Source organism: Lissotriton helveticus, chromosome 12 (assembly GCF_964261635.1).
Source record: "Lissotriton helveticus chromosome 12, aLisHel1.1, whole genome shotgun sequence".
In the NCBI taxonomy this organism is placed as follows: Eukaryota; Metazoa; Chordata; class Amphibia; order Caudata; family Salamandridae; genus Lissotriton; species Lissotriton helveticus.
In genome coordinates this window covers 563,399,258-563,413,318 of record NC_136073.1, presented here as the reverse complement: position 1 = coordinate 563,413,318, position 14,061 = coordinate 563,399,258, and the positions used below count along the sequence as shown (strand labels likewise).

General features: G+C 39.8%; 1 protein-coding gene across 1 annotated transcript in view; it reads left to right on the top strand.

The window, feature by feature from the left end:
- LOC144798398 (cytochrome P450 2C8-like) overlaps positions 1-14,061 on the top strand; it is a 640,773-nt gene that overhangs the window by 497,886 nt on the left and 128,826 nt on the right. The window contains exon 7 of the mRNA XM_078669253.1: positions 410-597. Within this exon, the coding sequence (XP_078525379.1) occupies positions 410-597 (188 nt within the window). The remainder of the gene's footprint in view (positions 1-409; positions 598-14,061) is intronic.

Here is a 14,061-nt window from a genome sequence, read left to right as displayed (position 1 = left end):
AATAAACATGTAAATGTTCAGACAAAGGACCGCTGAGTTAAGCTACAGCCCACAGTGAAGCTTGCAATATTTGCAGTTCTAAATTGATGGCATAAACTCAAATAGGGATGGGATAAACATTTCTGGTTGCTGAAGGTAAAGGAGTATATGAACAAGTTTTAATATTCTGAAGCAAGCAACTGAAATCCATACCAATATATTACTATCTTTATTTGACAGTGCGGATCATCATTCTGGAACAATGCAAATCCAAGCTCTTCCTCAATATTATCAAGAAAAGAGAAGGGTTCAAGGGTGTGAAGTTATGGTAGAGTGTTTTTTTATCTGCATTAGGAATTTCAGAGGAGCCTAATAAACGCAATGCATGAAAAAGGAACACCAAGGATGAATATTTTTTGGTTCTTTACAGAACGGTGTCATAAAGAAATTGAGGCGGTCTTTGGAGACAGTGAGCTCTTGAATTACGAGGATAAGGCAAAAATGCCCTACACACAGGCAGTCCTGCATGAGATCCAGCGCTTTTCCAATGTTGTCCCCCTTGGTGTCTACCACGCTCCTTGGAAAGAGGTCAGCATTTCAGGATACATAATCCCCAAGGTAAGACATGGTAGTTGTTGAGAATGTAAGTGTGAAGTAGACACTTGGGGCCCGATTGCGAGTCCGATGGTCTGAGGAATACCAGACTCGCGGGGGCAGTGGTGGGGGCCTCCCCACCACCCTATTGTGAGATTGGTGGTGGGACCGCCACAGCGGCCAGGGAACTGCTACTCCCAGGCAATGTTGAGGCGATAAGGACATTTCCATATCCTTGGCAGTAGTACAGCGGTCCCGCCGAGCATATTAGAAGTTTCCTCTCTGCCAGGGTATACATGGCTGTTTCTCCTCCATTTAAACCCTGGCAGAGAGGGAAAAAAATGTGGATGCACACAGGGCGACACAAGATGTGCCCTCCTATGCGCATGCACACCAGTTCCTGCATGTCATGGACTTTTCAGTTTTTGGCGTTCCCATTGCAGTGCCTGTTTTTAAAAGCACTTCAATGCGTACGCCAAAAAAATGCCCACCAGACACGAGTTACACCCGTAATCTGGCAGTGGGCCTCACCACTGGTTTGGCAAGGCAGACCCGGTGCTGCACCACCAAACTCATAATCGGGTTCTTAGCGGTAGATGCCGGAAACATAGACTGTCATGTCAGTGGCAACAACAGTTCATTCCTAATATCGACTCTGTGCTTGGTGATCAATGTTGTAGCATCACTGGACCCTTTTGATCATTCACCTTTTTATCTCTTATGATTCGTTTCACCTCTCATTCATTTGGTCTTCCGATCGTGAATCGTGCCGAAAGGGGTGGGACATAAGGGATACAACTCCAGTTACCCAATGAGGACCAGGAATTTCGTAACTGACCTACAAACTAATAACTAGGCTCATTTATATAACTCTCAAAACTAAGCTGTCCAAGTGAATTATTATCACTGCTAGACCAAACCTCCTGAGGAAATCCAGTTGAGCTAAGATCATACAAACCAGTAATTCGGTTAAAGTTATGCAAAATAATAACATTAGTATCTGCAGTCCATAGATATCTCTATTAGAACTCCTTCTAACCATTAATATCTCAGTTGGAATTCACAGTAAATAATTGGAGACAATGATGAAGAGATAGAACCAGGTTTTAGTTAAAGTTAGATTTTTATCATAATTTTAAAGGGAGTGACTACATCGGTATTCAGACAAAACACTGAAACCAAAATATCATCCTACTAAAATATTGTGTACAAAATATTGTGATATGGACATATCGTCAGCAAGAATACCATTGTCAAGAATATCGATATCAGGTAAGTAATATACATTCCAAAGTTATTAATATCTTCCGCAAAAATATAGTTGTTAATAATATAGTTTTTTAATGTTTGCTATGTATTTTAGTATATATTTTAAATGTATTTGTTGTAAATTTGTTGTATAATTATTCTTTGTTTTTAATATAGTTGATACATATTTAATAGCTATTAAATGTATTTTAATACATTTTGTGATTTTAGTACCATAGGGGGTTGTGGGTTTAGATAGAGGTGCAGGGTGGGAAGTAGTTTAATTATAATTAGTTAATAATTTGTTTTTAATTTATATTAACTACTCAATTTGTAACTAATAATTACAATTGTGCAATTATCTTTTTTTAATTGAAATTTTAAGTGCGGGTTGTGGGGTTTATAGGGGTAAAGGGTGGGAAGAAAATCAATTATAGCTAATGGTTAATTCATTTTTATTTAATATAAAAAATTGCGATAATTATTTATGCTAATTGTGAAATTACGTTTTTTAACTTAATTTTAGGTATGGGTTGTGAGGTTTATAGGGGTACATGGGTGGGAAGTACATTAATTTAAATTAATTAATATTTACCTTTTAATGAATATTAATTATTTTATTGATAATAAAATATGTTAATTGTGCAAATATTTTTTTAAGTTACATTTTAGGTATGGATTGTGGGTTTTGTAGGGGTGTAGGGTGTGAAGTATTTTAATTTTAATTAAGTAATATTTTTTTTTAATTGATATTAATTATTAAATTGATGAACTAATTATGTTAATTTTGTTAAGTTACATTTTAGGAGCATGTGTGTTTTGTACAGTGCTTAATTTGTAAACTAAAAAGTGCCAGGGCCCAAACTATCATTTTTCATGTATATTGTATTAAAAAACAACCGTTGTTCTGCTCCTCTCTAAATTAGATGAACAGTGCCACTATGTGGCAGACTGTCATAAGTGTGATGTTGACAATTAAGTGCCAGTGCCGAGCACCGGAAACCAGTTAAATGCTGGTGCTGAGCACCTGAAACCACCGGCTCAAATTAAGCACTGGTTTTGTAGAGGCTATGTTGTGGGTTAAATAGTTTTGTTAATAGTCTAAATAATTATTTTTTTAATGTTAAATTTTAGGTGTGGGTTGTGGGTCTGTAGGAGTGTAGGGTGTGAAGTAAGTACATTAGAATTATTTAATATAGATTTATTTTATTAATAATTTTTAAATAATACTATCTATTTCAATGAAAACTAATTATGTAAATTCTGTAATATATTAAAGGGCTTTCTTTTGGTGTGTATTGTAATTTTTGTTTGTGTAAAGGATTTATAATAATTATAGACATGATAAATAGTTATGTTAAATATGTAAATACATTATTTGTTATATATTAGGTGTGAGGTGTTGAATTTGTAGGAGTAAATGGTGGGAAGTTAATTACATTGTATTAATGTATTATTATTTAATTGTTAAAAATACATGTTTAATTGAGATTTAATTATGAAAATGTTGGAAATAATATTTTATTTATTTATATGTTTTGTGTACATTGTTTTATTTGTATGGATAACTGATGGGGTGGTAATTTACTATAATTATTTTAGGAATACATTTTTGTTTTTAATATTTTAAATAATATTAATTATGTATCATGTGTAAATACTATTATTGTAATACATATGTTTAGATATGTGTTGCATACTTTGCTGAAGTATAGGTCAGAATGTGACTTAAGTAATAACAAATGTAAATCTAGGTAAATATTTTTTTTAATTAAGTTATTTATTATTGTATGTGTTGATTATGTTGAGTTTTTTAAATGTAAATACTATTTTATTTATTATTTGTTATTATTTTGAGAATATATTTTTGTATTTTGATTATAATAATATTTGTAGTAATTTATTATATGAATTTGACATTGTAATATGTACTTATTCAAATTATTTTTTAAAGTAAAATACATTTGTATTTATTTTATGTGCATATTTATATTTTTAGTTGTTTACTATGTTTTTTAAAGGCTTATATAATGTTGAAAAGAATTAGTTTGTTTCTAATGTTGCACTGATTGGAGTGGCAATAGTAAATTGTGTCCCTCCGCTATCCAACACTTTCCCCACTGTTACGCTCATTGGAGTGGGAATAGTACATTTTACCCCTCCGCAATCCAACACTTTCCCTACTGTCACATTCATGGGAATGGGAATAGTAAATTTTTCCCCTCTGCAATCCAATAGTTTCCCTAATGTTGCACTGACGGGACTGGATATAGTAAATTTCACCCCTTCGCAATCCAACACTTTCCCTATTGTTGTAGTGAATGGAATGGGAATAGTAAATTGTACGCCTCCGCAATCCAACAGTTTTTGCATTGCTTTTACTTAGGGCCTAATCATGAGTCTGGCAGTCAACGGATCGCCAGACTCATGGTAGCGTGGTGGTCTAGCCACCACCGCACTGGTGGCCCGACCACCCCATTAGAAGTTGGGAGGTTGAACTGCCATTGCAAAGTCGCAGTAGCCAGCGAACTGCCATTACCTGGTGGTGGTGCACCAGTCCTGGGCTGAGTAATATGCTGGTGGTGCCGCTGCAGCACCGCCAAGCATATTAGGAGTTTCACAACCGTCAGCGGTGTCATGAAGGTCTCTCCTCCATGAAAAAGCTGGTAGTCCTGAAACAAAGGTGGGCCCTACAGGGCCCCTATTGTCCATGTGCATGGGGATGCATGCAGGCAGGGACAACATTTGCCCCCCTTTGTACGTGCACCCCAGTTCCTGCACAGCTTTACAGTCCATGCCGTGCAGGAATTCTTCTTGGCATTCTCATTGCGGTGCCCATTTTCAGAGGCACCACAATGGGAACACCTAAAACAGCCCACCAGACATGAGGAAACATGTAATCTGGTGGGTGGCCCAAACACTGGTTTGGCTGTGAGGGAGCAGACTACCGGCATGGCAGTCCGCTCATGCAAAGCCACTCTGAATTGTGCCCTTAGTGGAGTGGGAATAGTATATTGTACCCCTCCGCAATTTAACAATTACCCTACTGTTGCAGTGACTGTAGTGGGCCTGGTAAATGTTAGCCTTGTGCGATGTAACAGTTTCTTACTACTGCATTGCATGAAGTGGGAGTAGTACCTTTTATCCCTCCTTAGTCCAACACGTTGCCTACTTTTGTATAAACTGTAGTGGGAATAGTATAAGTATTAAATGTAACATTTTATAATTTATTTTCTATTTCTACAATTTATATTATTATGTTTTTGTTTATTTAAAATTATAATAGTTATAATTATTAATGTTTTAAATGGTAAATTATTTTTAGTAATTTGTAAGTTATTTATGTTGTTTACTTTTCTGTTTTAATTAAAATGGCTTGTTTTTTCATTATTTTGTGTTTTTGGTATGGGTGTATATGTATATATTATGTGTTATTTTATTGCATAATTTAAAAAAGTATGAAATTATAATATAAATTAAATGTATTTGTTTAATAATAGTTTTTAAACTAAATATATGTAAATATATATTTATATATTGTTTTTGTGAACATGTTTATTGTCAAATAGAAGTACAGTCAGAAAAGAAAACACAATAAGATAGAAGGTGGGAATTATACTGAGATGTTAGCAGTAAAGTATGAATATAATAGTCAGAACAACAACATACATTTAGAAATGGTTATAATCAAACAAATATCTGAGGGACCACAAAGAGACAACATCAACAATTCCCAACAGAATTAGCCTAAGGCTGTTCTAAGAAGCTCCATATGGATCTGTATTTTTGCAGGGCATGGATACCCCTTGCTTTAGCTAAAGCCTTCTCTTTTTCCCCCGTTTCTTTAACAATTAACCACCATTCCATCACAGTGGGGGGTTTGGGAGAAATCCAAGCTCTAGCGACCGCCAGCCAGGCAGCAACTATCATGATTGCCATTATAGACCTATACCGACCACTATCTTCCTTATGCCCTAGCATCTTTTCAGCTTTCGTGTATATATATTCAACCCCAAGTCTGAGTTTGATTGCTGCTGATATCTTTTCCCAAAAAAGACTTAAAGCAGGACACGTTGCAAACATGTGGGTAATATCAGGTGCATATAACGCACATTTGTGACAGTTACAGCGCGTCCCTCCGTAGACCTCTCCCTGTCCGCCCCCCCCTTGAGACCATCTGACAATCCTCTCCGGGGTATAATAAAGTATACAAAGTGTCCAGAATTGCTGCAGTCATAAATTTTCTAAATGTACTGAGCGGGCAATAGTGTTGAAAGCTATCTTCACATCTTCTACAACAATATTTACCCCTAAAATCTCGCTCCATCTAGATGCTAATTTCTCACACCCCTCTGCTCTAAAGTGGAAGAGGGATTGATACGACTTACTGATGATAGCCCGCCGGTTCTGGGCATAAAAACACTCCCACGTATCTGATCCAGAAATACTCCAAATAGCTAAGTTTCTAACAAAATAATCTCTAACCTGAATATATTTAAAAAACAACCGTTAAGGAATATCAAACGTTAGCTCAAGATTCTCAAATGACAAAGCCATTGAAATCGTACAATTGCCCGGGACAGTACACACCATACTTAGGCCATTGACTCACTGTAACATCCTGAAATATTCCGAGCAGCAGTGGATTACTCCATAGAGGAAGTTTGTTATGTATAAGAGATAAAGAATATCTGGTTTTATTGCCCTGCCAAATATATACACAGTCTCTAATGGTCTTGAACCGTACGCATTTAAATTAACTAGGATTGATGATTCGGTATAGAAACATCTGGCTCTCTGAGCCGAGGACCAGCCAATGCCAGACATCCGTTTGCTCTGGATTCAGGTGGCTGAGCAAGCGGACAACAAAAGCGGCCCAAAAATAAAGTTTGAAATCAGGGAGTTCTAAACCACCCTGATTATATGGAAGCTTCATTAGTCCGATGGCTCGTCTTGATTTTTTATAGCCCTAATGAAGCTTCTCAAAACCCCATCCACTTTACTAAAAAATGAGTTAGGTATTCGTAACGGGATCGACCTAAATAAATACAAAAACTTAGGAAGTATCTTCACCTTCATGACGTTGCATCTGCCCAAGATACTTATTGGAAGCTTGTGCCGTAACTTCAATTGCTTAGTAATAGCAGATAATAGAGAATCATAGTTTAGTTTAATGAATGGATAAGTTCGACTTTAGACGAAATGCGTACCCCCAAATAGATAGCAGACGGGCATGCCCCTTCAACCGGAAGTTCTGGCTGGAAATTGAGAAGGACTTGGGTCTTATTGCTATTTAATGTATAGCCTGAGAAAAGGCCAAACCTCTTAGCCTCCTTATTAATGCTCTCTATAGCCTCTTTTGGCTCCTCAGAAAAAATAGCCATATCGTCTGCATATGCAGTGAGTTTCAGGGAGCGTTGCCCGATGTTCAGCGAGCAGATCATATTGTTAACCAGCAATGCCCGAATGAATGGCTCTATATAGAGAGCAAAAAGAAGGGGAGAAAGGGGGAAGCCCTGTCTTGTGCCACAACAAATGGAAAAAGGAGTTGTTTGGATATTAAAATATCGTGATATAGCCATGGGGTTGTAATATATAGCCTGAACCAGCTTCCGGAATTTTTCCTTGACCCCAAATGCAGTAAGTGTTGCCCAGAGATATTCCCAGGCCACCCGGTCGAATGCTTTTTCTGCATCCAATAAGACCATGCCCAGATTGATTCTTAACTTCCCCGCAGCATCAAAAGCCGCCACTGCCGTATTGACATGGGCAGTGGTATTTCTCCAGTGAATAAACCCATGCTGCTGGGGGGAAACCAGGCTGGCCATCATTGGAGCTAACCAGGTGGCCAGTATCTTAGCAAACACCTTAGCATCTGCATTTATTAAATAAATTGGGCTGTAGGATGCCCGTTCTTCTGGAGCTCTATCTTTTTTTTTAAATTTTTTTTTATATTGGCCATATTTCATGAATTTGGGACATGACCAGTAACCCCCACTTGAGCAATTACTTCTCTATGCACCGGAGCCAGCAGGCTTTTGCAGCTCTTATAAAACCCAGCCGGGATAGCATCCTCTTTAGCCACCTTCCCTGGGGGAGCCCCTCGATTGCTTCCATAATTTCCTCCACTGTGATCTCCTGCTCTAATAAGGAAGAATCTTCTTCTGTCAGAGTTGGGAGATAACTCGCTTGCAAATAGATCTGCATACAAGTCAAGTCTTGTGTTGGAGCGGGAGAATATAGTTGCTGGTAGAAGATGGAAAATTGATCCGCAATCTCCTTGGGGCATCTATATCAAATTCCACCCTCACCCTTAACTTAATAGCTTTAATCTGTGTTTTAAGACGTCTGTCCATAAGCGGTTGTGCTAAGACCTTCCCTATTCTATCACCATACTTGTATTGCAGTGTCTTATGCTTAGTAAAGCAAGCCGCTTTTTCTCTTTTAACACCCTATTTATCGCTGCCCTAGGCTCCACAAGATAGACATACAGAGAATCTTGATCTCTCTTTCCCAGTCGGACAGCCTCAGCATGTTGAAGCTCGCTAATGGTAAGCCTTTCATAGGCTTCTTTAGTTAGTTTCTCACGTTCTCTATTTTGATGCCAAATAAACTGTTGAGTGACTCCCCGAGTATATGCTTTCATAGACACATGGAGAGTCAGACCCTATATTGTTTGTAAAATATTCTGATATTTTTTTTAGATAAAGGCCAAATATTCAGAATCCGTAACTAGATAGCGTGGAAAAGAAGAGGAAAGGGCTATTTTAGGAATAGGGTTGGCCAGAAAAGGTAATATTATGGGGTTGTGGTCGCATATAATCCTAGGACAGATCTCCATGTCCGACCCCAGCAAGATACTATCTGAAATCCAGGCCATGTCAATCCTGGAGTACTGCTGGTGCGGTATAGAGTAGTTCGGTACCCTGATGTTGTTGGGAATAGAGAGCGCCAAGCATCTTGCAGCGAGTGCAATCGCCCTAGTTCTAAAATGGAAGCCCTCACCTTCGTCATTCTAGAACTAAGTAGCTGGCTAGTAGAATCCATACCATAGTTGATAACACAATTAAAATCTCCCATTACAACGAATGCCCCCTGCCATCCCACTAATTCTAAGCAAATATCATCAAATAATGTTGGATCGTCAATATTAGGGCTATATAATACACAAAACACATATTTCAGACTATTGATCTCAATTTGAGCTATGGCCCACCTCCCTCTTTGATCTGCTAATACCTTGTGGATTAGGCAGTCCAGTGTTTTAGAAACCAGAATAGCAGTCCCCCTGATTGATACATTTTGTGAAGTGGATATTATATTCTGAAAGCCAGTTGATTTGGAAGGCCACGATCTTTGTACGCTAAATGTGTTTCCATTAAAAGCACTATATGATGTTTATATGCCCTGAGCTCTCCCCGTACTAATTGTCTTTTAGATCCTCGATTCAGTCGAGACACATTCCAAGACAGGCACCTAATCATTGCCATACCGATTGATATAATCGCCAAACCTCAAAACAAAAAGGTAATAGTCCCCAAATTCCCACCACCAAAACAAAAAACTGTGGACATTCTTTTTGACTCTTTCTTTTTTTGTACCCCACACCACCCCAGGTGTGCCCATCTGCACCCCCCTCAAAAATGACCCTCCTTCCCCCTCCCAATTTCCTAAAGAAGGAATCACACTCCCCAAAAAGATGATGCTGAAAATGGCAGCTTACGTCTCAGCGCACCACAAAGCCGGCCCCAGCTAGCTCCCCCCCAGTCGTAAATAAAATCAAAAGAGTGGCGAGCCAAATAGCTTACTCACAAGAGAAAGTAAAATATGAGCAAAATAAGCCCATAGCTGCCATCGAGGCCACCAAGAACCAATCTCTATAACCTTCTAGTGTGCACCTCCCTGCCCCCTTGCCAATTTACAAAATATACAGCATTGTCAGCTATATCAATTCTTATTAGATCAATCAGTCCTGCCCAGTGTTCATGCCATTTGCCATTTACTTAGTGCTTGCTTAACCTCCAGATCTGTTACAAAAAATTGTGACTGCCCATCTTTGATGACTTTCAATTTAGCAGGCTCCTGCAGAAATACTTGAGCCCCTACAGCTTTAAATGGATTGATGAGTTGTCTCATTTTCCATCTTTTCTCCATTCTAGTTCGACTCAGATCAGATCTAAAAAATGCAGAGAAAGAATCAACCCCTACTGGAGTATTAGGCCGAGCCTTAAAAGACAATACCTGTCTTAACAAAAAAGTTCCCCAAAAAATCAAGATAGGTCGAGGATACAGAGAATTAAGTCTCTGCGCTGTTATGGGCAGCCTGTGTACTCTTTGAACCTGACAGTCCCAGTCCCAATCAGACAGATCCGGGAAGGCTTTTTGGAGAAGTTGAACAACAAATGCTCGGGGTCTGCACCCTCCTTACCCTCCGGTACCCCAAATGATCTTAGATTATTTCGCCATTGCCGGTTTTCTAAGTCTTCAATTTTGGCTTGACAGGCCAGGAGCTGTAGATCATGAGACTGCACAGTCTTTGCTATAGTCATAACTGTCTCTTCTGTCTCTGCAACCCTGGTTTGTAGCTCAACCATGTCTCTTCTAATTCCTACCACTGTGCCCATCACCTGATGTAATGATAGCTGGATACTAAGGTAGTCCGCTCTAATCTGAGCATGATGGTCCTGAGCGTCTCGTCGTTGTTCTTGTAAAACCTGCAGTATTACCGCGAGAGACGGCTCCTTAGAGGGTAGCTGATCATCTGTCCCATGCACCATATCTAGTGAGGTTACCTTGGTCTTATCGCCTAACTCCTCGTTGGGACCGGGCATGCTTTCTAAGCAGTTCTCATTAGAGTAGTCTACAGAGTTAGTTAGATGTATCACGTGTTCTCCAGTAGTTTCATTGTTTTCATCATTCACAATGTTCTCCCCACATTGCCCGCTTTTCAAGCTGGGGCCAGAGCCCGATAGGTGAGAAATCAGTGACCTAACCTCTCCCTTTGCTTGAACCCATTTTCTTAGTGGGCTACTCTCCATGCCACTTCCCCGACGAGCTCCAGAGCTGTTGTACCAGCTAGACCCTTGCAAATCCATCGATCTCTTATGAGGTTTAGTTACTTTAAGTTCCTTTTTGCTATTGTTTTTATTTTTATTCCCAATAGAGATATTAGGAGTCTTTTTCAGGTCCTGTCGGTTCTTCCCTGTAAAAAATCTAGAGAACCGGTGGTCTCGAGGCCAAAAATCTGGCCAACTATCCTTAACTCCACCTTAGTAAATTAGTGCCCTAGTCACCTAGGAAGGAAAGCCTAAAAAATGAAAATGACTAGTGCATGGGAACAGATGGCTACAGTGCAGGTTGACAAGATCCAAAACATCAGGATGTGGATTACCATCAAATGGACTTTGTGATCAGTCATATCATATGGTCGTCCAGTTCATGATATGGTAAGTCCCTTGATCATCGAGACTGATTACCATTCAGTGGTTTGTGGACTGGATCATGCCCACAGGCACTCGTAGACCACCATAGAACAGCTAATCTTTGATGGCTGAAATAATGATGAAAAAGCAGTGCAAAAACAAATCTAAATGTGGTGAGTTAAAATAGAGTAATGTGTCCAAAATGCTCTTTTATTTAAAGTATGAGCACATTCCCTGATTAAAAACAGAACAGTGCAAACGACAGTGGGAATAAATAGCTGTCGGAAAAAAAAGGCCAACATGTTTCAGCCAGTCGGGCAATTAGTCCCTCAGATTAGGAGTTTTCCTCCTGTCTAGCGGGCTGGTTTTTGGCATTCCCACAGCGGTACCTCTAAAAATGGGCATTGCAGTGGGAACGCCAAAAACAGTTCATGCATGGCATGGACTGAAAAGTCCATGCCATGCAGGAACTGGGGAGCATTCCCACAGGAGGCCCATGCTGAGCACCCCGTGTGCATCTTCATGCAGAGGAAGCACAGGGGGTCCCTTTGTTTCCTCCCCGCCATGGTGTACATGGAGTAAGAACCTCTATGACACTGCCAGCGGAAAGGAAACTCATAATATGCTTTGTAGAACCACAGTGGTCCCCACAAGCATATTGCAGCCTCCTGCCCACCATAACACTGTCAGGGAAATGCCTGGCGGCTGCGGCGGGCTGTGGTGGTCTTTTTGTTCAGTGCCATGTGGCAGACATACATGCCCTTAGGGCATGTATGTCTGCCACATATGCACACATGCATGATTCAGGGGTGCAGCAGGGTGTCAATGTGACACCCTGTCACCCTTGAATATGTTCCCCCTATTACCGACTCGGTATTTACCGAATCGGTAATACCGAATATTACCGATTTGGTCAAATTTACCCAATTTTTACCTACATACTATTTACCAATTCTTAAATACTGAATCGGTAAAATTCGGCATTTAAGAATCCGTAAATAGAGATTACCTACATATGGCCCTAAGTCTTTTCAATATTTTTCTCATATTTCTTCAACTTATAGTTAGCCTAATTGGTACACGTTTTATAATTTTTTCTATTTAATACATCATAACTGTTTTTATATGTCAATTAAAAGTTCAGCAACGTATCTGCTTCATCAATCCCACATTTGATGGCGAATTAAGCCATCACACCATTACCTTATCTAATGTCACACATTACATTTCTATTGTCTTTATTATTTTTTGTCTGGATCTTTCTAGAGCCTTCATTTCATCATAGTACCCACTTTGTCTAGCCTCAAATTCTATTTTAGCTCTTTTCCTTTTTATTTCTCTAGTTTCTTTCTTAGGGCCTTATTATGAGTCTGGCAGTCCATGCACTGCCAGGCTTGCGGGTCTGCATCGGTAGTGGCCAGCCACCGCTGCACCGGCAGTCCAACCGCCGTATTACAAGTTTAGCGGTTGGACCGCCATTTAATTACCGCAACTGCCGGAGTTCCCTGGTGGTGGCATGGTGGTCAGGGGCTCAGGAATTGCTATCAGTGCTGCTGCGGTACTGCCATGTATATTTTGAGTTTCCCAACCTCCAGCATCACATGGCGGTGCTGCCATGTAAAAGCTGGCAGTGGGGAAACAAAGGGGGCCCTTTCCCCATGCTGGTAGGTGCATGCAGTGGGGCACATGTTGTGCCCACTTGTGTGCAAGCACCCCCAAGTTCCAGCACAGCATCAACTTTACAGTCCATGCCGCGCTGGAACGCGCTGTGAGCTCTTTGAGCTTTTTTACTGCATCACTGCGGGACCGCCACGCTGCCCACCGCCAGACAATGATTTGTTTTATAAACTAGGAGGTGGGCAGCATTCAGGTTTGGCAGTGCAGGAGTGGGGCTGTGGTGAACCGATATGTCCCGCACTGCCAAACTCGTAATGAGGGCCTTCGTCAAGATGGGCTTCAAGATTATTCCCACCAAACCACTTCCTAGATTTGCAAACCATTTACCTATTGAGGAAAATCCTTTCCCAAATGATTCCCAGGCACCATCAGCTTTTAAATCATTCAAATCTTTTCTAAGATGTATAATGTTCTTAATGTATCCTTTCAAGTCTTTACTTTGATCTGGGGTATAAGTGCAACAATGTTGCACCTTTAGCATTTGGGAGACTCTACCTTTTTTTGCAAGAAGAAATTCTGAAGCAAGACGATTTTGAAGAACCATAGAGCTCATGGCAATCATTTCACTATCTATTGCTAAGAATCCTCCAGCAGTATCAGTAGACAGCTTGCCTACCACCGTAGAGAGTTTTCGTATCTTGTGAGAATTTAATATCACTCCAACAGATGGTATTATGGCTCCAAAAATATCTCCCACTATCTCTCCAACATTTGTACTTCCTTTAAGTCATCGGTGTGTCACTTCGTTGGTTTCATGAGATTGACCCACATGAACATTTTTGCGAAAAACGATTCCCATGTAACAAGATCCATACCATTTTTTAGGCAACCTAGAATAGCCATTTTTCCACATATGTAATAAATTCTAGGGAACACTGGATCGACACCTCCCAGAAATAATTCCCAATTTCCCAGAACTTGGAATGTATGGTCATATTCGTTGGAACCAACAATGTTTGTATCAGCTTCGGTTCTACACCTTAAAAATACATAGCTTTCCTCTATGTTGTCAATCTAAAGCAATAGCAGCTCTATTTCCCATTGCTTTGAGATCTGGTTGCTTAAGAGCCCAAAATGGTATCCTTGTATGATTTGCAGGTTTAACCATGATCCCTCTTCTTCAACCCTTCCTTGATTCTAC